The 21,374-nt window shown below is 60.8% G+C and overlaps 2 protein-coding genes across 2 annotated transcripts; one reads left to right on the top strand and one right to left on the bottom strand.

The window, feature by feature from the left end:
- Positions 1 to 34: 34 nt before the first annotated feature.
- CSF3 (colony stimulating factor 3) lies at positions 35 to 1,262 on the top strand. Its single transcript, XM_072356797.1, has 5 exons — positions 35 to 98; positions 256 to 419; positions 666 to 773; positions 871 to 1,017; positions 1,092 to 1,262. The coding sequence occupies exons 1-5, from the start codon at positions 83 to 85 to the stop codon at positions 1,260 to 1,262; spliced, it is 606 nt and encodes a 201-aa protein (XP_072212898.1). The 5' UTR covers positions 35 to 82.
- Positions 1,263 to 3,975: 2,713 nt separating this feature from the next.
- Positions 3,976 to 19,446, bottom strand: MED24 (mediator complex subunit 24). Its single transcript, XM_072356704.1, is given in 27 exon segments — positions 3,976 to 4,243; positions 4,385 to 4,403; positions 4,405 to 4,528; positions 4,634 to 4,711; positions 6,488 to 6,587; positions 6,939 to 7,032; positions 7,158 to 7,339; positions 7,508 to 7,772; positions 7,849 to 8,024; positions 8,124 to 8,223; positions 8,315 to 8,493; positions 9,415 to 9,497; positions 10,076 to 10,113; positions 10,614 to 10,756; positions 11,280 to 11,391; positions 11,643 to 11,729; positions 12,178 to 12,260; positions 12,464 to 12,511; positions 13,240 to 13,353; positions 13,580 to 13,730; positions 14,107 to 14,218; positions 14,733 to 14,956; positions 16,014 to 16,087; positions 16,973 to 17,011; positions 17,496 to 17,578; positions 19,072 to 19,210; positions 19,338 to 19,446. Coding segments are annotated over 26 exon segments (2,955 nt in total). The 5' UTR covers positions 19,202 to 19,210; positions 19,338 to 19,446; the 3' UTR covers positions 3,976 to 4,126.
- Positions 19,447 to 21,374: the final 1,928 nt, after the last annotated feature.

Here is a 21,374-nt window from a genome sequence, read left to right as displayed (position 1 = left end):
GATCGATGAGGGCGCGCAGAGCGGGGCAGGGCACCGTGCCGGGCCGGGCTGTGCTGCAGGAGGAGACACAGAGCTGTACACCATGTGCTGCCTCACCCGTGAGTACCACAGACCCACGGGTGGCACCGGGGGGCACGTGGGGCCGCAGCCCTTCCACCCTCCCAGCATCTCCTCCGTCCCCTCCCTGTGCTTCTTTGGAGCCCCATCCACGGGGGGGTCCCCAGAGCACCGTTGGGTTGACCCGCTGTCCCGCAGACGTGCTGGCGCTGGCGCTGGTGCTGGGCGCCCTGTGGCAGGCGCTGCACGGGGCTCCGCTGGCCGAGCTCTCCGGGGACCACGACTTCCAGCTCTTCCTGCACAAGAACCTGGAGTTCACCCGCAAGATCAGGGGGGACGTGGCCGCGCTGCAGCGCGTGGTGGTGAGTGCCCCGATAACCCGACCTTCCCCTCCCGGCCTTATCAGCTCCGTGGGGCTCTGGCCTCCCCGCACCCCATCCATCCCTGGACGGCCCCACGTTGCGCTCCATTCCCTCTCCATGCAGTGAGGTCCCTGTCCTGGGCTCATCCCGATAGGGGTGTGGGGGGGTCCCTCATCCCCCGGGGGTGTCACGGGGCCTTGGCAGCCTCACGGGGTGTCACAGCTCTGATTCACGCCCTCCCCGCAGTGTGACACCTTCCAGCTGTGCACGGAGGAAGAGCTGCAGCTGGTCCGGCCGGACCCTCCCCTCCTGCAGGCACCGCTGGATCAGTGCCACAAACGCAGCTTCCAGGCGGTGAGTGCGGGCACCCACCCGTGGCACGAGCTGCCCGGCCTCAGCCCGGCTGGGGCTCCGAGCACCAACCCCCCCCTCCATCTCGGTTCCCCCGCAGGAGGTTTGCTTCGGCCAGATCCGCGCCGGGCTGCACGTGTACCAGGACTCGCTGGGCACCGTCCTGCAGCTGCTGCCCGAGCACACGGCGCTGGTGGAGACGCTGCAGTTGGACGCCGCCAACCTCTCCTCCAACATCCAGCAGCAGGTGAGGACGGGGCGGCACGAGGGGACGCGGGGTGGGCTCTGAGCCGTCATTGACACCACTTCTCTGTGCCGCAGATGGAGGACCTGGGCCTGGACACGGTGACGCTCCCCGCCGAGCAGCGCAGCCCCCCGCCCGCTTTCTCCACCCAATTCCAGCAGCAGGTCGGAGGATTCTTCATCCTCGCCAACTTCCAGCGCTTCCTGGAGACGGCGTACCGAGCGCTGCGCCACCTCGCCCGCCTCTGACCCCGCCGCACCCCGCGCCCTTCCCCGCTTATTTAATATTTATGGCTATTTAATATTTATCCGGTCGGGGTTGGGGTCCCGCCTCCCCCCCCAGCTCCCACGCAGGGTGCCGGCCCTGCTCTGCCGTCCGTGCACGGGTCTCTGTGCAGCACCAGCCATGTTTAATATTTAAACACAAGCGTATCTCTGCTACGAGGTTTGAGCCGGGGATCCCTCACCCACCGCCGGGGGATGCAGGGACGGGGCTGCGCTGTCGCCGCCCTCGGGCTCGTTTCTAGGAGCGGAATTTATCCGCTGTTGGGTGAGGAGGGAGCGGAGCGTGGGGTCCCACCGTTGGGGTTGAGGCTCCGCTCTGCCCGCACTCGGCTCCTATTTATTGCAGCGTAACTTATTTGTGCCCCCCCCCAACGCCTACATTTGTGTCTCAGAATCTCCCAGCTGCTCCGTTCCTCCGAGCGCTGTTTCGTACTGTTTCGTACTGTATTTATTCCTGCAGCTGGGTCGGCCCCAGAGCAGCGCGTGCTGGTTTTTATATATGTCACAATGATGGAAATAAAGTCGGTTTGGGCTCCAACAGCTGCACTGGGTGCGCTTCTATGGGACGGGGCTTGCGGCTCCAGGACAGCCACGTGGACCCCCGGATGTCGCAGAGCCCCCCGAGCTCAGCAGGGCTGGGGATGTGGGGAGGCCAAGGCAGAGGGCTGCGCCCAGATGTGTGTGTGGCAATGGGGAGGGGACGCGTGGGGAGCAGGATGTGATCCGGGGGCCGCTTCCTCTCCCCATCCTGTGGTGCTGCGTGGGCAGAGGGTTCTTAGAAAGCACCGCAGCTGTGAGCTCCGGACAGGCAGCAGCAGTGGAAGCGGCGGTAGTGATGGTGTGATGGTGTGATGGTGTGATGGTGGTGATGGTGATGATGGTGGTGGTGGTGGTGATGATGGTGTGATAGTGGTGATGGTGTGATGGTGGTGATGGTGGTGATGGTGATGATGGTAATGATGGTGTGATGGTGATGATGGTGGTGATGGTGTGATGGTGATGATGGTGGTGATGGTGGTGATGGTGGTGATGGTGGTGATGGTGATGATGGTGATGATGGTGGTGGTGATGGTGGTGATGGTGATGATGCTGATATCAGTGGCGCTGCCCCAGACCCGCTCCGCAGACCCCTGGCGGTGGCAGTGCGGAGGTCCAGCCGCTCTCCTTTGTGTGTTTGCCCCGCAGCCGCTGGGGATGCTCCAGCAGGGAGAGAAGGGAGCTGGGCAGCCACGGGGACGCACTGAGTGCGCGCAGCGGAGCCGGGAGAGCCCCTCCAACCCCCCCCAACCCCCCCATGGGCATCCCCGGCCGCTCCCCAACGCCACGCGGCTGCTGCCTCACGGCGGGCCGTCCCCGCATCCCCACACGTTGCAGCTCCCTCTTCCTCTCGCCCGTCCCGTGCTCACATCCTGTGACCGTCTCCATCCCCGCACCGAACCGCACCGGGGTTGAGCTGCGGGTCCCGAGGGGTCCCGTGCCGCGTTCCAACCCCTCCCCCATCATCCCCCCCCCCCCCCCCACCCCCCCCTTTCCCAGCACGGATTCGGCTCACGCTGCGCCCCGCCAGCCCTCAGCCAACAGCAGCAGAGCTCCTTCCTGCCCCGGCTTATCAGCGCTTACAGGAAACCCCTTCTCCCGGCTCCAACCCTTTCCTGGAAGGTGAAGCTCTGGGAAGGGCCAAAGCTGAGCGCAGGGCTGCAAATATTGACAGAGCGATGGAGCAGCTGCTCTTTGCTCCGTGTTAACGGTAAAGAGGTGTGTGGTGGGTCAGTGCCACAGCGTGACGGGGACTGGGGGGCTGCAAACCCCACCGTGGGGCTCAGAGCTGCCCAAGGGGAGGGCAGGTGCCACGGCCCCCAGCCCCAGCTTCCCTCTTTGCTGTGAGTCAAGCAGAGCACAAAGCAGAGGAGGCGCAGGCAGCCCGGCCCTGCTGTCCCCCAGGGATGGGTTTTGGTGACACTCAGAGGGGCAGCTGATCGCTGTTGTGTTACTCACTGCTCCCAGCGGGGCCGTGGGGTGAACTGACACGGAGGAGTTTCCAACAGGAATGTGCTTGCAGCTGACAGCCAGGCAGGAAAGCATCCCTGCTCCACCCCGAGAGCAGCACCCAGCACAGCGTGCAGGGCTGCAGCCGCACAACACCACTCCAGGCCAAACCAGGGCTGAGCACTGAGCCCCTCTGCATTGCTCCCCCTCACCCCACTGGGGCTCCAATGCCAGCACAGGGGGACACAGGGCAGGGAGAGCAGCGTGGGGCAGCCCCGGCCGCAGCAGAGGCTCTGGGAGCAGTCAGGATCCCTCTGAATCAGCCCATAACTGCACCGTTATGTGCTGTGACTCACCTGCATCCTCCTCCAGCCCATGCCCCGGGCACAGCGCAATGAGCTGCAGTGCTGCATTTGGTTCTGCATTAAGGACAGCGGGTGCCACGTCCTCCCCTGCCCAGTGCAGCACAACGCATTGCTGCTCACTGCCCTCCCTTGCCCCAGGGCAGGGCCGGGCTCAGCCTCTGCCTCAGCACCAGAAAACCAAAGAGGAACAAGGCAATGCCAGATTCTACAAAAGGAAGGGATGAATTAGAAAAACAACAGGCATTGGGGTGGTCTCAGTCTCTGACAGCCCAGCGGGAGCTCGCCTTGGGGGCTGGGCACGGAGGGGAGCAGCCCCTGCTGCTGCTGCCAGCTCTGCCTTCACGCTGGGAAGCATCAAACCACGGTGATGGAGAGATTGTTTTGGGGGTCCCAGCCCCAGTCTGGCTCTCGGACTCCTGGATGTTCCCCAGCAGCCACTTCACACCTCCGTCCTGCTCAGCAGCGGCAGAGCCACCCTCACAGGGCAGCGATGGCTTTGGCAGCGACGCGGCGGCCCAAGGGCAGGCCCAGATCCGTGATGGCCAGAACGATTTTGGGACTGGACATGGTGGATACTTTCACCAGCTCCGAAACCTGGCAGAAGAGGAACAGAATTGATGCCTGGGGTCAAAGAGCAAAGGGCAGAACTCAAAGCAGCTCCTCTGCACTCCTCCCCAGTGCTCTCCCCATCCCCAAAGTGTCCCCGGCCCCTGGGGCAGAGCAGGGAGGACTCACCATGGTGAAAGGCATGAACTATGCTGCCGTGGCTGCCCTGCTCCAGGCAGTCCACACACTCCTCCATGAACCACTGCACAAACTGCGTGTGAGTGCCAGCCGTCTTGGAGCCCAGGATGGAGGAGATGAGCAGGAAGAGGTTTGCTGGGGGAACAAGGGACTGTCAGGGCAGGCAGGGTGCATCCGTATCCCTGCAGACAGGCTGCAGCTCACAGGCAGCCCCCAGCAGCAGGCTGCAGCCCACCTTACCCAGCACTCTGTTCAGAGGGTCCCTCATGCTGACAGCGTGCAGCTGGGAGGCAGACAGGGAGCTGCTCATCGAGCGATCTGTTGGGGAGAAGAGCATGTGTCAGGATGGGGCGATGGGGATGCTTGGAGCCCTCACACACAGCGAGCCCCTGGGCTCCAACAGAGCCACAGGGAGGTAAAGCAGCACTCGGTGCCCTGCATGCATTAGGCACAGCGGAGGAGCACAGCAGGGCTGACCCCAGCTGGCCATCCACACCCGTGGCCCTGGCACGACAGAGATGTGTCAGCGTGCTCCGCTCTTGCACATTTCTTCCAAGTCTGACCAAGCTCAAAGACATCTCCGAGGGCTGAGCACGAGTGAGACTCACTGAGCAATGAGTGCCGCCCTGCTGGGCTCTCACGGCAGCGGTGACTCGACCCTGACACCTCACGAGAGCAAAGCAATGCAATGTCACGACCGAGAGCAGCAAGCAGGGCTCAGCCTCGTGCACAGACACATCCTGTGTGTGCTGCCAGCAGGGCAGGCTGGCCCAGATGTCCCACAGCTGCACGGCAGCACTCACAGCTTGCACTCAGTGTAGGGCTGAGCTATCAGAGCTACAGCATGACCAATGGACAGGCAGCAGATGGTGGGCAGCCAAAGGGGGGGGGGGTGGGATCTGTGTGGCCCCCACCCCAAGGTGCTGCTGGAAGCTCCTGCCCGGTGCTGATGGGTGGGGGCTGCTGGGCTGATCAGCTGCAGCCATAAACCAGCACCCATGTTGGGATGCTCACCAAGAAATGAAAGCCCTCCCCCACTTTTCTCATGGAACCACATGAGTTGTGAGGCTGCTGCAGGAAGCAGGATTTCCACATCATGGCAACAAACAGCCCCCCCCCAAAAAAAAAAGTCCTGAGTGTGACTGGAAAGAGGTGGAACCGCACCAGGAGTTAAATAAAGATAGAGAAACAAAGGGGAAAAGCCCACATTTCAACAGTAACGAAACCAAGAAAAACCACAGGTTATTATTGTGTTGGAAAATGGCAAATAAAGGGGTTGGGGTGAGGCAGCCAGGATACAAGAATGACCAAGGAGAGCCCTGACTCATTGCTGGGAGCCCGGACACACGTGGGGCAGGGGCTGGGTGCCATGCCCCCCCCCCCCCAGCATGTCCTGCCCAGGCTGTTGCAACCTGCAGCTCGGAGATAGGAAGATACAGCCATGAGGACTCATCAGCTCCGCTCGCTGCATTATTAATAGTGATGGAATTTGAGGGTTTAGCCGCAGCCAACACAGACGTCACCTCCTTACTGGGCTGGGGGCGTTGGGTCTCTGATCCCACAGAGATGGACTCAAACAAAAGCTCCCCGAGCCTTTCATGTGTGCGGCACTGGGTTAGGTGGCACTGAGGGAAGGTGGAACCTCATCAACCTTTCCTAACTTGCTCTCATCAGGGTATTCAGAAGCAATGACCTTCTGGAGCAAAAGCTCCACGGGAACTCAGCAAAAGACATCTGAATGCCCAACGAGTGTCCAAAATAGCCCATGATTGTTTGGTGCTGCTGCAGATCTGTCCTGACACCGAGGGATCGTCCGCGTGCTGCTGCTGAGCCCCAAGCCAGCAGGCAGACAGCACATGTGACAATGGTGCAAGGGCTTGGAAAGGTGTAACAGTGCAGAGGGGAGCAGAGCCCCCCCCGCTGCCTCCCAGAGCATTTGGTCAGCTCGGGAAGGAAGCGTTCCTGTGCCAAAGCACGTTTCACACCCAGGAGGGAGCAGCGAGGCAGGACGGCGCCATCCCTGGGAGCAACAACCTCCCCCCCTGCACACACACACACACACACACACACACACACACACACACACGCACTTACTGGGGCTGGAGAGGATGTTGGCGTCTTCCTCATTGGAGCTGAGCAGGCGCATGAGCTTGGAGGGCCGCGTGTCGTCCAACGGGAACAGGCTGATGTAGTCCTGGGGGGAAGGGGGGGTTCAGCCCCACCAGCCTCACTCTGTGGGGGACCCCAGCCCCCTCCCCCAGAGCCGAGAGCTGCCCACCCAGGCTCTGCACAGCTCTGGAACGACGCTCTCGGTTCACCCACAGTGACTCAGTCCGGGTTAGCCCTGAACGGACCGTCTTGTTAAGATCCCCATTTCCCAGAAGAAGGGAAGAGCCCACGTTCCAAGGTCAAGGGAACAAACCTCAGACAGTTCAGTGAACCTGGGTGGGGAATCCCACCTCAGTGACCCCCTCCTCCTTCCAACCAGATCCCATTCCCATGGGCACAGAGCTCCCAACCAAACCCCGCTCCATGCCAGACACACCTCAATGTCCTCTCGGTGCCTCTTCTTCTGCCTGGCGGATGCCTGGCCCTTGTTGTGCGAGGAATAGGAGCTCAGGGCACACCAGACAGAGAGCCTGGGGACGGAGCAAGGCAGAGGTGTGAGCCCACCTGGACAGTGGTGAGAGCCCACAGCTCCTGCCAGGGCTTTCCTGGGGCAGATCTCCCCACCCCAAGGTGTCCAGAGAAGTGGGGGGCTTACTTAGCCAGAGCCTTCCCTGGAGGGTCCATAAGTGTGTGCCACTTGGAGGAATCGGTGAGCAGGTTGGGCAGGATGTGGCCCAGCAGCGTCAGTGTCAGCTGCTGCATGTCCAGGCAGAAGATGGCATAGAGCAGCTCCACAGCTCGCAGCGTGTGCTCCTTCCGTGTCTCCTTCAGCAGCTCCTGCAGGGCACAGGGCAGAGCTAAAGAGGGGAAGGACACAGCGGGACCTTCCCTGCTCACCCCTCGCACCCAGGACCATCACCACAGCCAGCCCTGCCACCAGAGCCCAGGCCTGACCCAGCAGTCTGGGACTGGAAGCGGTGAGCACCTCCCTGCTCCACCTCGTACCTTGACCAGGTTGTTGCAGAACCAGTAGACGCCTCCCATGTGCAGCAGGGTGTCAAAGATGTGGATGGAGTGGCTGTCGACCCAGCCCTTCTCCAGCACCTTGGTGAACACGCTCGTCAGCACCTCCTTGATGGGCTTCTTGGGGGGGAGCAGGTTCCAGTACGGGATGGTGTCCATGCCCGTGGAGGGGAACTTGATCTGCGTGGCCGTCTGCTGCAGGACATCCGCACACATGTGCTCCAGGATGGAGCTCATGATCACCACACTGTGGCAGAGTGAGACAGGTCAGGAAGGAGGTGGGCAGCAAAAGGAGGGCAAGAAACAGCCGGTGTGGAGCTCACCGCTCGTTGTAGAACTGCAGCGTGTTGTCACCGTACAGCGGGGTGGCCAATTGCCGGATCATCTGCAGGGACTTCTCACGCTCATCCAAACCCAGCATGCGGACGTGGGCAACCAGCCAGGCCACGGCACACACTGCCATGCTGCACACCTTGCCCTTGATGTTGTCTGTGATTTTCTAGAGATGAGAGCAGATGGGGGGCCCTGCCTTGCTTACTACTCAGCCCCTCCTTACGGCACAGTGCAGCCCTGGCCCCATTCTGCCCTACAGACCCACCTGGATGGACTCGAAGGTGAGCACACTGTTCTCCCAGGCATTGAGGATCTCCAGGATGGCAGCTGAGATGCTCAGACACACCTCGTGCCAATTCATCTGCCTGTCAGGGGAGAGATGGGGGTCAGGCACACGCTCAGAGCTGCTCCACTCCCTGCATCTCCCTGGCCGTACGGGCTGGGCCGAGCTCTTACACCAGCTTCATCTCAGAGGAGTTGTTGAGGAGGGCGACGAGGGATTCCACTTTGGTGGAGTCGGGGCGGAAGCAGGGATGGTCAGGGTTGAGGATCTTGCCCTCCTCCGGCATGCAGGTCAGCATCCACGTCTCAAAGAAGGGCACCTCATCTGCCGGCCTCGACTCTGACAGGATCACCTGGAAGGGAACCGGCTCTGGGTCCGCCCCATACCCTGTCTGTGGAGCTCACGACCGGGTCCAGCACTGTTCTCATGGGGTCACTTGGCCCCTGAGCTGCTTTCAGGCTCCCCACAGCTCTGCGGGGCCGGGGCACGCAGCCCAGCTGGCAGCCAGCTGCAAGGGCTCCCAGGGGGGACACAAGCTGGGAATCCCGCACGCTGCTTCCTCCTCTCAGCCCCGCAGACCCGAGGGACGTTATTTCTGACTGAAGTGTTGCACATCTGTTCAGCAGCAGCTGCTCAGGAAAAGTCGCTCAGGGCTCAGACCTCACTGGAGAGCCCCGGGCACATCCGCCCCAGGCTGCTGCCAGCCCAGGACTCCCCCTCTCTGCTTCCTGGGCAGCCCCCCACCCAAGTTTTTCACTCCCTCTCCACGTCTGCAGTGTTTCGGTATCGTTTTACCTCCTGACAAGCACAGATGTTGAAACGTGGAAAATTTTTCATGTAACCCAAGTGCCTCTTCCTGAGCAGGGCTGCAAGTTCCTCATCTGCCAGAGGAGGGCTGACATCCACCAGCACTCATCAACCAGCCAAACTGCACCGTGCTGGGAGAGCAAGGCTGGGAAAAGTGCTGGGAGATCAGAGCCAGCCAGAAAGGGTGAGGTGGTGACAATAACACAGCATGGAAAAGAAGGGCACAAACAAAAGACCCCGGGAATGCTGTAGCCACTCTGCCTCCATCACTTTGCAGCAGGCAAAACACGCCGGGCACTTCACCCATAGCAGGGTGCTGCTGGAGGGGCGGCTGTGGGCGGTGGGGACAGTGACAAGGCAGTGGTGACAGCAGCGTGGCCACTAGAGGAGGCTGGCAGACTTCAGCATATGGGCTGCTGCTCTCACAAGGTCAGAACCCAATGGCTGCCTTCCCGGAGCCGCTTACCTCCGAGCCGTAGGTCTGGGCCACATGGCACAGCATGAGGAACGAGATGTCAAAGAGAAGGGCCCGAACCGGGGCGGACTTGGCTGGGAAAAACAAACAGATCTCAGGGAACTCGGCCCAGGGAGGCAGGCAGGAGCCCTGTTAGCTTGGGGGTTGAGTCCCTGCCTCCTTCAAGGTGCTTTTCTAATGCCCAGATTGTTGGAGTGTGAATGAGGGCTTCAAAGGACGTACCAAGTGCCTCCCTCACCCCGTCTGCCCCAGCTCGAGCTCCCAGAGCGGCTTTGACCTCTATTTGGCAGCCCCAGTTCAACCCTGGGCTCCCCCAGTGCCGCAGAAGGTCAGAGCACTCAACATGTTTAATCACACGTAAACGCAGTCAGAGTCCTTATCTCGGGCTGTGTGCTGACACATCACCCCTTCCAGGGAAGGAGCTGGGGCAGGGCCAGCCCCAAGGGGCCCCAAGGGCTGGGAAGGGGAGAAGGGAGCTCAGGACGGACACGCGTGTGCCACGGGTGAGAACTAGGGATCCCCAGGAGCCCAGATCCCTGCCAGCACTGGGCCATGCCTGGCACAGCTCGGCCCAACCCCTGCTTAACCCAGCATGTGGCAGCAGGAGAAGGACAGCTCGAGCCGCCCCACGCACGGATGCGCACGCACTTACAGTTCTCCGTACTGATGTGCTTCGTGAATTCATTCAGCCTAGAGGGGGCAGAGAGAGCTGCAGTGAAGCGTTACCATCAGACAAAGCAGCCCTCCTCCCACCCGAGATGGGCACAGAGCTGCCCCTGCCTGCAGCAGCACAGAGCCTGGATGCAGTGCCAGGCTTCCAGCTGGGCCGGTGTGGTTCACACTGCCCCAGGCCCTGCCATGTGAGGAGGGCATCACACAGCTGTGTGTGTGCTCTAACCAGGACATGGGTGCCTGGGGAACAAAGGCATGCACACAGCAGCGCCTTAGAGCTGGGGCTGCGCTGGTGCTTTCAGCCCTAATACAGCTGAAACAGATTCGACTTGGATGCTGCACCCTGCTCACAAAGAAGCAAAGGAGGTGGGATGCAATAGGGCTCAGACCACAAGCCCCCAGCCCTCCCCAGAGCCAGATCCAGCCCTGAATGTGGTGGGAGCACAGGCTCAGGGAGAAGCAAGGGATGCTGCCAGCTCACCCAGCCCCACTAGCATGTGGTTCAGGTGGACACTCACTTGATGAACTTCCAAGCAAAGGATTTCAGCTTGCCCGTTGCTGCCGCTGCTGCCAGCAGCAGGTCCAAGCTCTTCCCAGACAGCATGTGACCCAGGACCCCCAGTAGACCCTCGGGGGACTTGGAGTGATCTGCATCCATGGTCTGCAAAAAGAAAAAGAAAAAAAGAAAGAAGTCACAGGGAAAAAGTGTTACAGAGCAGCAGTAAAACTCCAGCCACAGGAGCAAAGCTGATCAGCTGCCAGAGCCATCCCACAGGGCCTCTGTCTGCAGGGACCTGCAGGGCCTGGAGGAAAGGGGAGTCCCAGGCTCTGCAAAAGGGAGAGCTGCAACATGCTGGGGAAGCACAACCAGCAGCAAAATGTCTTCACCAGGAGGGCAGCAAGAGAGACACGGGGGGGGGGGGAGGTTCTGGGGATGGGGGAGATGCACACTGGGGAGGATGGGCAGAGCGGACTGGGCTCAGACTGCTGGCACTGACAATGCCTGACAGCTCCTCCAGCTTCCTGGGAAGGAGGAGGGGAGTCCTGGGCTGGAAATGATTCCTCCACCTCAGCACAGGGTGGGAGACGGCATCTCCTGAGCACCCTGGTGAGTCCAGCGGTGCTGGAAACCAGGTCTTGGGTGGAGATCGGCCTCCCCAGCACTGTAGTAGGAGGGGACTCACCTTCAGGATGTTGGTGACAGTCGGCTCGGCCCTCAGGATGAGTCTGGGGTTTGGCTGGATGTTGGCATTCTCTGCTGACTGCAACTGTGGAGCATCTTCCCTGTCTGCTTTGCTGGTGATCCACAAAGAGAGGCTCTTGAGTAGGAATTCTGTCACTCTACCCCCCTCTTCCTCGAGACTCAGCCCCCCACCACCCCAAAGGGAAAGCCACCACCAAAAGCAAAGCCTCATCCCTCCAGGCCAGGATGTCCCAGCTGCAGGACAGCCTGCAACACCACAGCTGCTTCACGCTCCCTTCCAGAAGGGCAGTGAGAAAAGGAGCCCCAACCCTGCTGGGCTACCCAGGTTCCACGAGGGCCATACCGTTTATCAGTCAGGTTGGTCATGTTGGCTTCGGAGAGCAGCCCCTGTTTGCTGCACTCCTGCAGGAGCAGACTCATGCAGTTGCAGCTGGAAGAGGAAGAGCAGAGCATCAGCCCCAGGGAAAGCCTTCCTGCTGTCCGAGCAGCGGGTGCAGACCTCCCCCCCACAGACCAGCAGAGCTATGTGACCATTTGCAGACCGGGACTCAAGCAGTCAGGGATCCTGAGCTGCCTGTCTGTCTCTGCTCCCCCATTCTGAGGGGGATGCAGGGCCAGAAGCAGCTCCAGACATCACAAAGCATCACCAACATACGGATCAGCTGTCAGACACTCACTGCCTTGCTCATTTGGCAGCACCAGCGCCTCAGGAAGAAGGAACCGGATCAGAAATCAGCGCTTCCCTTCATAGCACAAAAAGCTTCGCACACAGCTGCCCCATTACTGCAGCTCCCCACAGAGATGCTGGGGGCAGTGGGGCACAGACCAGCCACAGGCTCACGGTGCTGCAGTTGAGTCCTGGGCACACGAGCACTCACTTGCATCGTTGATCTGCTTTGTCAAGCAGTGGGGTCAGCTTCAGCAGGAACTCGAAGGCACAGTTCACGTCCTCTGTGAAATCCTGCCACGCACAAAAGGAGTGCTCAGCCTGCAGCACCACAGACGTGAACCCCCCTGTCCCTCCCACACCACCTCCCCACTAGAGGGAGGCTGTCAGCATGCAGACTGCTTCCCACCCCAGCCACCAGCACCATCGCAACAAGCATAGTGAACTCGCACACACAGTGCTGCAAACTGCTCCAAAGCGCAGCCCTCGAGACTCACCTTATCCCCATGGGGATAGTTCTTCAGTTCAACAAGGACCTGAGGGATCTGAAAGACACGGGGCACACAGACATGACCGAGAGGCAGACCCAGTGTTGCTGTCAGCACCTCCCAGCAGCACGGGCAGCAGGAGCTCAAACAAAACCTGCCTACAAGGAGCAGCTGCTCTGCCAGCCCAGCAGAAGGATTTTCTGGAGCAGCCTTTGCACCCTGGGGGCTGTCCTCCCAGCTCCCCACTGCAAAGCCCTTCTACCATCACAAGGAGCAGCAGGGCATGGCCAGGCAGGGAACAACGCCTGCAGAGCCCAGCATAGGCCAGAGCACGTCGGGCCCGAAATTACACATCAATCCCTTTTGTCTGGCACAAAGACAAGAAGCAAGGCAGACTGCTGCAGGGCTGCCCACCACCGAGCTGTGGGAGTGCCAGCCCAGAGCCTGCTTTGGCATCCTTCAAAGGCCGCAATTTCCCCCACAACTTCCTAAGAAAGCAAAACAAAGTGGAGCTGGGGCTGAAAAGATGCCCCAGACAGCAAAGTGTGTTGCAGGAGGGCTGCCTGTGGGCTCAGCCATCATGCGCATAGTCCAGACAGGATGAGCAGGGAACGATGTGGGAAAGGAAGACTAACTGGAAGGAGACAATCTTTGAGGACCCTTCTGACTGAAGCCATTCTGTGATTCTCCCAGTGCTCAACCAGGCTTCGGCACTCAGCAGGGGCCAGACATGCAGGGAAGGGTGCAGGGCTCAGCGCTATGCTCGCTGTGAAGCTAGGGCATACCTTCAGGAAGGTAAAGGCTGTCCACTTCAGCTCCTCTGTGCCCTCTGGGGACTCGATAAGGCCCACAAAACACGCCTTCCAGATCTCCAGCATGAAGAGCGGGGAGGGGATGCGCTGCGGGGCACACAGACAGGACCCTCCAGTACCCAATAACAAAGCAACTCTCTCAACCAAGCCCTGACCTCCCTGCAAAGCCACCGATGGGCTCGTGCTACTACCTAAAGCTTTGCCCATATTCCCAAATGAAGACCAGCCCTCCTTGCACAGGGCTGCAGTGCTGCCCTGGTGCCAAATGCCCCCCAGTCAACCCGAGCAGGATAAGAAGACACCACTTTTGTACCTGCATCCTCTTCACCATCATCAGCTGCTCCACCAGAGGCTGGATCTCTCCTGTGAGGTTCATGGTCCCCTCCAGCAGCACCACAGCATGCACAGTGGGGAAGCCAGTCTTGTTCAGCTGCTCAGAGCGAACTGATAGCATGGTGGGGATGCTGGATGAGAGACAACAGCACCGGGTCACTGGATGCTTGCAGGGATGATTCTTGCTCTCTCTGCCCCACCCTCCCTTCCCAGTAGGGCTGATTTTGGGCAAAGCCAAGTCCCCAAATCTCAGCCCAGGCCGCAGTGCACATAATGGAGCAGCTGAGGGATGGTGAGGGGCCCAAGGCACCCAGTCAGAGCCCTTTGCAGCAGGTTCCTAACTTGTCCCTTATTTCAGGGATTCTTGATGGCCCCGGCCCACAGCCAGCACAGGAGTCTGAGCTGGGAATGGACAGGAAAGCAGGGAGCCAATGAGGAAGGAGGCTCTCAGGCTTCCCAAGGAGGGCTCAGACCCATTTCACCCTCTGAACCCACGCCAGCAGCTACCTCTTGATGAGGGAGATGCAGTCATCAGCTTGGCTTCGCAGTGCGGAGTTGCTGAGGCCATTCAGACTTTCCTCTAGCTTGAGGAGGGATTGCTCGACGGCATTCCAGGAAGCTGGGGAGGGAGGGCAGGCGTTCAGTGGGGCAGGACAGTGACAGGATGAGAAGCCAGCAGGCTGGCTCTAATGCCCACGGCAAAGCAGAGGGGCTGCTGAGTCTGGGGCTCCCCGCCGAGCAGGAGTCAAAGCACCTCTGCAAACCCAAGCTGAGGATCTGCATGCCAGCCAGCAGCTCCCTGGCACGGCCTCTTGGCCAGGGGACCAAGCGGAGGTGCAGGGCCTTGCCAGGCAGGCTGGTGGAGTGCAGGACCTGCCACACACCCGGGAACAGCTCCCACAGCCTTCACATTAATTCTGTTCCTCTTCCAAGGGCAGCGTGGAGGGGAGGGGGCAGAGGGTGGCATGGAGCCAAAGAGGAGACTTTTACAGCAACAGGGCTGGAAGATGGATGGGCTTGGAGCCACAGGGACAATGCGGCAGGAGCTGGGCAGGGGGAAGGGAAGGTGGCAAGGACATCTCCAGCAGCAGCCGGGAGCAGAATATGGCCACTGGGCCCAGGGAGCAACGTACACGTCTCCTCCAGCTGGGCAATGTGGATCAGGGCTCGGTTCTTGGTGCTGCCGAGCATCTTCTCCAGCCGCTCCAGGCACATCTTCATCTGACCCTCTGCTGCCACCTGCTCCAGCATCTCCTTCACCTTCTCGGCGTAGAAGGCCGCGCAGCGCAGGAGCCAATTCAGGGCACTCATCAGTGCCCGGCACAAACCAATGCACTCCTCTGCCCGGCCATGGCAGCTGCAAGGAGAGAAAAACACAACCATGGGCCAGGCTACACCCCCATAGAGATCAAGGCACAACAGTGGGGCAGCCCGAGGAACCAGGCTACATCCCACGTGCCCAGCCCAGCACACTCAGCTCCTGGCTCCTCTGCCGCAGCCCTCAGTCTATGAGCATCCCTCCTGTGCCAGGGGAAATCAAGTGTACCCGGTGCAGACTCCTCTCTGGCCACTCAACTACAGGGAAACTTTCCAAGCCTCTAATCAAATTATCTTGCTAAGAAAGGCTCAGCACTGATCAATGTGTTCCAAGAGGTGAGCGCTTTCCCCTCCTGATGCACAAATCATCAGGGCCAGAAGTTTTGATCAAATTAAGCGGAGGATCAGATTAGGCAGGAACTGGATTAAGTCACCAGCTCTGCAGTTGGCCAGCAACGGCTCCTTGTCAACATCTGCGACTGATGCACATTCATTGCTGCTGCTTCGCTCCGTGTAATTGAAGAGCTGCTACCTTTAGCCCTGCTTACCCTCCCATTCACCCACACCGCCTGCCTCTCCGCAGCAGCCTCCCAGCAGAGGCTGTCAGGGGTTAACAGGAAGATTTCTCAGCTTTCTATAAAAGTTTTTGTGGCCTGAATTGTCTCCCCTGGGTCCTGCGACACCAGCGGAAGAGCATGGAGCAAAACAAGGCAGCTGCATGAAGCGCCTGGGGCAGCGCAGGCAGAACCACGAGCACTGGCAGCCAGGGCCCTGGGAAGCCACAGAGGCCACACAAGAGAAATAAAACGCAGAGGGGGCAGAAACCCTCAGGTTTTGGGGCTTACACCAACCTGAGCTGAGCAGAAGTATTGTGGAGGAGGTCACAGCCCAAAACAGGTGGGATTCTCACAGCCTCCCACAAAGCCAGCGGGGTTCTGGGCTCCCCCTGCCTTGTCCATGCTGACATCTCAGCCTAGAGCAGCTCAGGAGGAGAGCTGGGATGGGAAATGGCCTCCTTCTGCCAGAGCAGGGACCACACAATGGGGTGAGCGCCAGGCCCTGGGGGAGCTGCAGGCTGTGCAAGGGCTGCATCGTACCTGAGGCGGTCGCAGAACATGTCCATGATCTCCAGCAGCGACTGCACACACAGGTCCCGGGAGAAGTCATCGAACTACAGCAGAACAAAGAGGGATTTCAAACAGGGGCTGCCAAGCTCCAGCAGCCCCAAGAAACAACCGTCAGAAGAATGAGAACTGGGTCAGGGCTGTCCCTCAGTTGGGTTGCACCCTTCCGGGGCAGCTGAAAGCAATGGGGCCACAGCAGTGGGGCTGAGACCGCATTTCTGAGCAGTCTCCCTGAGATGCAGTGGGGGTTGGAGCTCCATTTGCAGCCCCCCCCTGCTCCCCATGGGCTGCACTGACACCACAGTGGCTCGGCGCCAGCCCGTGTCCCCACCTCCAGCTCGGTGGGGCTGGCAGCGAGCACCGACAGCTCGAGTGGCCACGGGGATGGCAGCAGCGCCGCTGCCGCCTGCTCAGCTGAGCAGATGGGGCCACCCCACTGAGCCGGAGCTGGCCTGCGGGCCTGCACTGAGCCCACGCTGCTCTGAAGGAGGAAACCACGGCTGTCAAGGTCAGTGCTTCTCCACCAGCCTCACCACAACGGGCAGTGACAGAGAGCGCGGCCCTGCGCTGCCTCTGCCACCCCACTGAGGGGCTGACCCTACTGAGGGGCTCCCCAGCGTGCTCACAGCGCAGCTCCCGGTGCTGGCAGTGTGGGGGGAGGCAGAGCAGGAGCCTGCAGGGCCCCACAGGGCTCAGGGATGCAGCTTCCCCTCCTGCAGCACACAGGACCGTGCCCAGAGCAGAGTGGGAGCTGCCGGTGGGCTGTCCCCAGAGGGCTCACACCCTGCTCCACGCTGTCTGCCCGCTGCTGACTCAGCACAGGATGTCATTTTACACTTGACCTATATTTGGTGAGAGCTGTGCGACGGGAAATGGATACTCGGATGGCAGGTAAAGAGAAAAGCCTCAGCCAGCAGCTGTCAGAGCCGTACCTTGCTGATGGCCGTCAGCACCGTGGAATAAGACACCATCTACGAACGGAACAGAACACCAAAACAACGGCATTGGAAAAGCAGGGAGGCAGTGGGTGCTGCCCGCGAGCACAGCGCTCACAGCTGAGGGGCACTGAGGTCAGGGCACGGCCCCACTGCCTGTCACCGCAGCCGGGGCGCTGACCCGGCACAAACCCAAACAGACATTTTTAGGTGACCGCTGATTTGTTTCACACAAACTTTAGGCAGCATTAAACGCTGCAGTAAGGAAGCACGGAGCTCCCGGGCAGCACAGAGGCTCCTGGAGGACGAGGATTTCCACCCTGCGTGCAGCAGGCAGAGGTTATTTACAGAAACAACCCCGCCCTGGGCACACGCTGAGCCCCCCACCCTGTCTGAGCCAAGCACAACGCCTGCAAGGTGCAGACATTGGGGTGTTTGGGTTCTTTGCTTGTTAATTGGGGCCGTGAGGCAACACCCAGCAGCGCTGCAATGTGAGACGGTGTGCGGGGAGAGCCATTACCTGGGAGCTGATCGCATATTTCAGGTAGGACAAGATGAGTGGGTTCGGAGATGGCCCGATCATCGCCTGCTCCAGCAGAGCCTCTGCAAGCAAAGAGAGGGACCTGTGGCAGGCAGCACACAGCGTGGGGACACACAATGTTTCTGCTCTCACCCACAGGAAAGATGGCAAAGACAACTCGTGCCAAGCACAACAGCTCTGCACAACAGCCCTGCACAACAGCCCTGCACAACAGCTCTGCACAACAGCTCTGCACAACGCCTCCCTGAAACTCATCCGATCCCCAAAGCTCCTACTCCTCAACAGCAAAAGGTAGCAAAGAATTCAGGCACCACCAGCAGCCTCCTGCTCATTCACCTCTGCCCTGGGCTCAAAACTGCACCTGCTGCTCTCCAAACGCCCTCCTCCAATTCCTCCCACCTCCTGCCCAGGAGGTTCAGGCATCCACCACCACCACCACCTCCTTTCTGCTCTGGTACCTGGGGCTGGGCTGCGGGCACACGGCCGCTGTCGGCCAGGATGGTTCCTGTGCGTCTGGCACTCCCTGCCGCTGGCAGCCACCCAGAGAGGCTGGAGGGGCTCTGCCCGCCCTATCTGCTCAGTCAAGCCTTTAATTGACCATTTGAACTATAGCAGAGTGCAGGAACCACCTCCCCAAATCAGGCCCTGGGCTGTGGCACGGGCTGTAAGTAGGTCAGGGCACCCAGATGTAGAGAGGGACAGGCCAGGATCCCGCAGCCAGCACAGAGCAGAAGCCGTCTGCAGGAGACACCTCAGATCCCGGCAGAAGGCTGCGACCGCGGCCAAACGCAGCTCAGCACGAGGACAGAAGGCTGACGGCAGCCGTCCCCTCCCCATCTAATCGGGGAGCGTCAACACGAGCCAGCCACATGCTGTCACCCACTGCAGGCACGTCAGCATCGATTTGCTGGGCAGTGCCGTGATCTGGGCGGCTCGTGCCAGGTTTTCCTCCTTTGTGGTTGAAATGCGAAAGGCACGAGGGAGGATGAGCTGGGGGGGAGGATGAGCTGGGGGGGGATGGCTTGGAGAAGTGCTCCGTGGATGCATTAAGAGGAGAACACCACCACCGCTGAACTGCAGGCTCAGCATTGTAAGCCACAACCTGGTAACAATTATAGTGGTAGGTTAGAATAGGTGGGAAAGGCCACCTCAGAAGCACAGAGGTGCTTTTTCCCTTTAAACACCCCAGTGTGATGCTCCAGCAGCGCTTTGTGTTTGTTTATCCTGGGCTTGCAAACACGTTCTGCCTGTCCAGGATAAAAAGAAAACACAAAAACCCAGCAGCGTGTTTCTATAACAGGAAGGCCGGCAAATCTTTAAACCAGGTGGGTACAGAACCCGGCTGGGCTGCAGACAAACGGCCTTGAATGAATGGGGGCAGGGAATGAAACGCTCAGACATGGGAGCAGGAAGCAGCGCTGGGGGCCTGGAGCGGCACCGCCAGCCCTGGGCTATGGGCATCCATAAGGGTGGGGGTCCCAGCCCTGCGCCATAGCTACCGCTGGGCGCCCATTGAGGCCACATTAAGGCTGCAGCCCCCCCCCGCCCCCCGGACCTGCCAGGTTGAGGATGTCCCATGTGGCTCCGCGGGGGAAGAAGCGCTTCATGTTGATGGCCCATTGGTAGTCGCTCCAGCGCTCCTTCCAGGCCTGCAGGATGGCCTGCTTCAGGTTCACCACCTTCATGGCTGCGCTCTGTGGGAACGGAGAGGCCTCAGGGCCGGCCCTCGGGGCACCGCAGCGAGAAGCGGAGCCGGGAGATCGCTCTCCATCCTCTCGGCCCCGCTCCCGGCCCGCAGGCCTCGGCCGCAGCGCTCCTCACCCGCCGGCTCCGCTCTCTCAACGCCTGGGCACCGCCATGTTGGAGCCCGCCAGCAAGCCGGGCTCTGATTGGACGGCGGTGCGGCGCGGAGCTTGCTGGGAGATGTAGTTCAAAGAGGCCTCGTGGGAAGAAACGCGCGGGGTGTGCAAAACGTGGGGGGGGGCGTGTGCAAAATGGGGCCGTGCGGAACGGGGGGGGGGCGGGGAAGCAAAGGGGGGGAACACGGCGTGCAAACGGGGGGGGTGCAAGGGTGGGGGTGTGCAAAGGGGGGGGGGGTGCAAACATGGCGCCCTGCAAGCAGGGGGATTGCAAAGAGAAGCTTTGAGTTTGCAAGGAGCGTGTGTGCAAATGGACGGGGGTGCACGTGTGGGGTGTGCAGGGCGGGGGGGTGCAAGCAGAGATTGTGATTGGTTGGTTTGGGAGCGCACAAGCACTGCATGCAAATGTGCGTGTGGGTGTGCAAATGCAAGGGGATGCAAACAGCGATCTGAGAGAGGGGGGCTGCAAGTGTGTGAGATGGGGGCGTGCAAGCAAAGTGTGCAAAGGTGTGAGCAAACAGGATGGATGGGCAGGAAGGGCTGTGCACACACAGATGGGTGTGCAAGGAGGGGTGCAGGCACACGGCTTGGGTGTGCATGGATGCACATGCATGTGTGTGTATGTATGTATGTGTGTATATGCATGTGTGTGTATGTATGTATGTGTGTATATGTATGTGTGTGTATGTATGTATGTGTGTGTATGTATGTGTGTGTATGTATGTATGTGTGTATATGTATGTGTGTGTATGTGTGTGTGTATATGTATGTGTGTGTATGTATGTGTGTGTATATGTATGTACGTGTGTATATGTATGTATGTGTGTATATGTATGTCTGTGCTCACGGATACACAGGCAAAATCCCAGCAGGATTCCCGTTGCCGTGGCAACCAACAGATGGGGAGCGGGTGGGGGCGGGGGGCTGCATGCTGAGGGGGGGGGCAGCACCTCCAATCTGCTGCCATGCAGCCCCACAGCTCAGCACCCAGCAAAGCCCCCCCAGGGCCGTGGCAGCAGCCCCTCCTGCCCCATAACAGGCCGATTCCCCCCCTCACCCCCCCCTGCTGTGCTCGGGGGTCTCCGTGGCCCCTTAATTCCCGTGTTAATCATTCATGGGGCCGGGGCTCGCGGGCGGCCGCAAATCCCCCATGGCCGCAGCCGGGATTAGCGGGTGAGCTGCGGCCCAGCCGGCGAGGGGCCCGCGGGGCCGGGGGGGGCCCTATTCATGAGGACGGATTTCCTGTGCCGGGGATGGGGCTGGGGGGGGTCCCGCAGCTGCCGAGGGGGAAGCGGACACTGAGGGCTGCGGGTGGTGGGGGGCCGAGCGGCAGCAAAGGCCTCATAGAGGTACAGGCCTGGTGGGAGCGGGACGCGCCATGAGACCCCCCCTCCCATAAAAAAGAAGTGAACCCCCCCGTTATCCCCAGAGGGACCCCGCTGCCACGCAGAGCTGTGGGTGTGGGGTTGGGGGGCGGCTCAGCTCCCACCCCCCCCCCTTATGCTGGGGAAGGCGCCGGGGCCTGGACCCGGCTTGGAGCTTGGCAGGGAGCCGCGCACAGCTGCCTGCAGCCGGGGGGGCCGGAAGGGGCTGGGGCCGTTCCCAGCAGGATGATGGGGGGGGGGGGGGGCACTGAGGGGGCGGTGACCCCACCACCCCGACCCCTGTGCTGCTCCCCTCCCCCCATAGTGCATAGGGTTACGTTGTGTCACAGGGACACCCCCCCAGCAGGGCGGCCAGGGGCTGCAGGTTGGGCTGGTTCTGGTTCCCCCCCCCATCCCGCAGGGTCCACATCCCACACGGGGGGCGATGCAGGGACAAGGGACGAGGATGGGCAGAGCCGGGCGCACCCCACAGGGGGGACACAGGCGGCCCCCGGCCCTGCCTCAGTTTCCCCAGCACCCCCCCAGGTGGGGGGCAGCGGCTCAGCCCAGCCCCGGTGTTATCACAGACAGCCGGGGTGCGCTGTGTTTGCTGAGGATAAAGTGTACGGCGCAGC

Source organism: Excalfactoria chinensis, chromosome 24 (assembly GCF_039878825.1).
Source record: "Excalfactoria chinensis isolate bCotChi1 chromosome 24, bCotChi1.hap2, whole genome shotgun sequence".
NCBI classification, from domain to species: Eukaryota; Metazoa; Chordata; class Aves; order Galliformes; family Phasianidae; genus Excalfactoria; species Excalfactoria chinensis.
The sequence above is the reverse complement of the archived record's forward strand: the minus strand, read 5'-3'. Positions and strand labels throughout refer to the sequence as shown.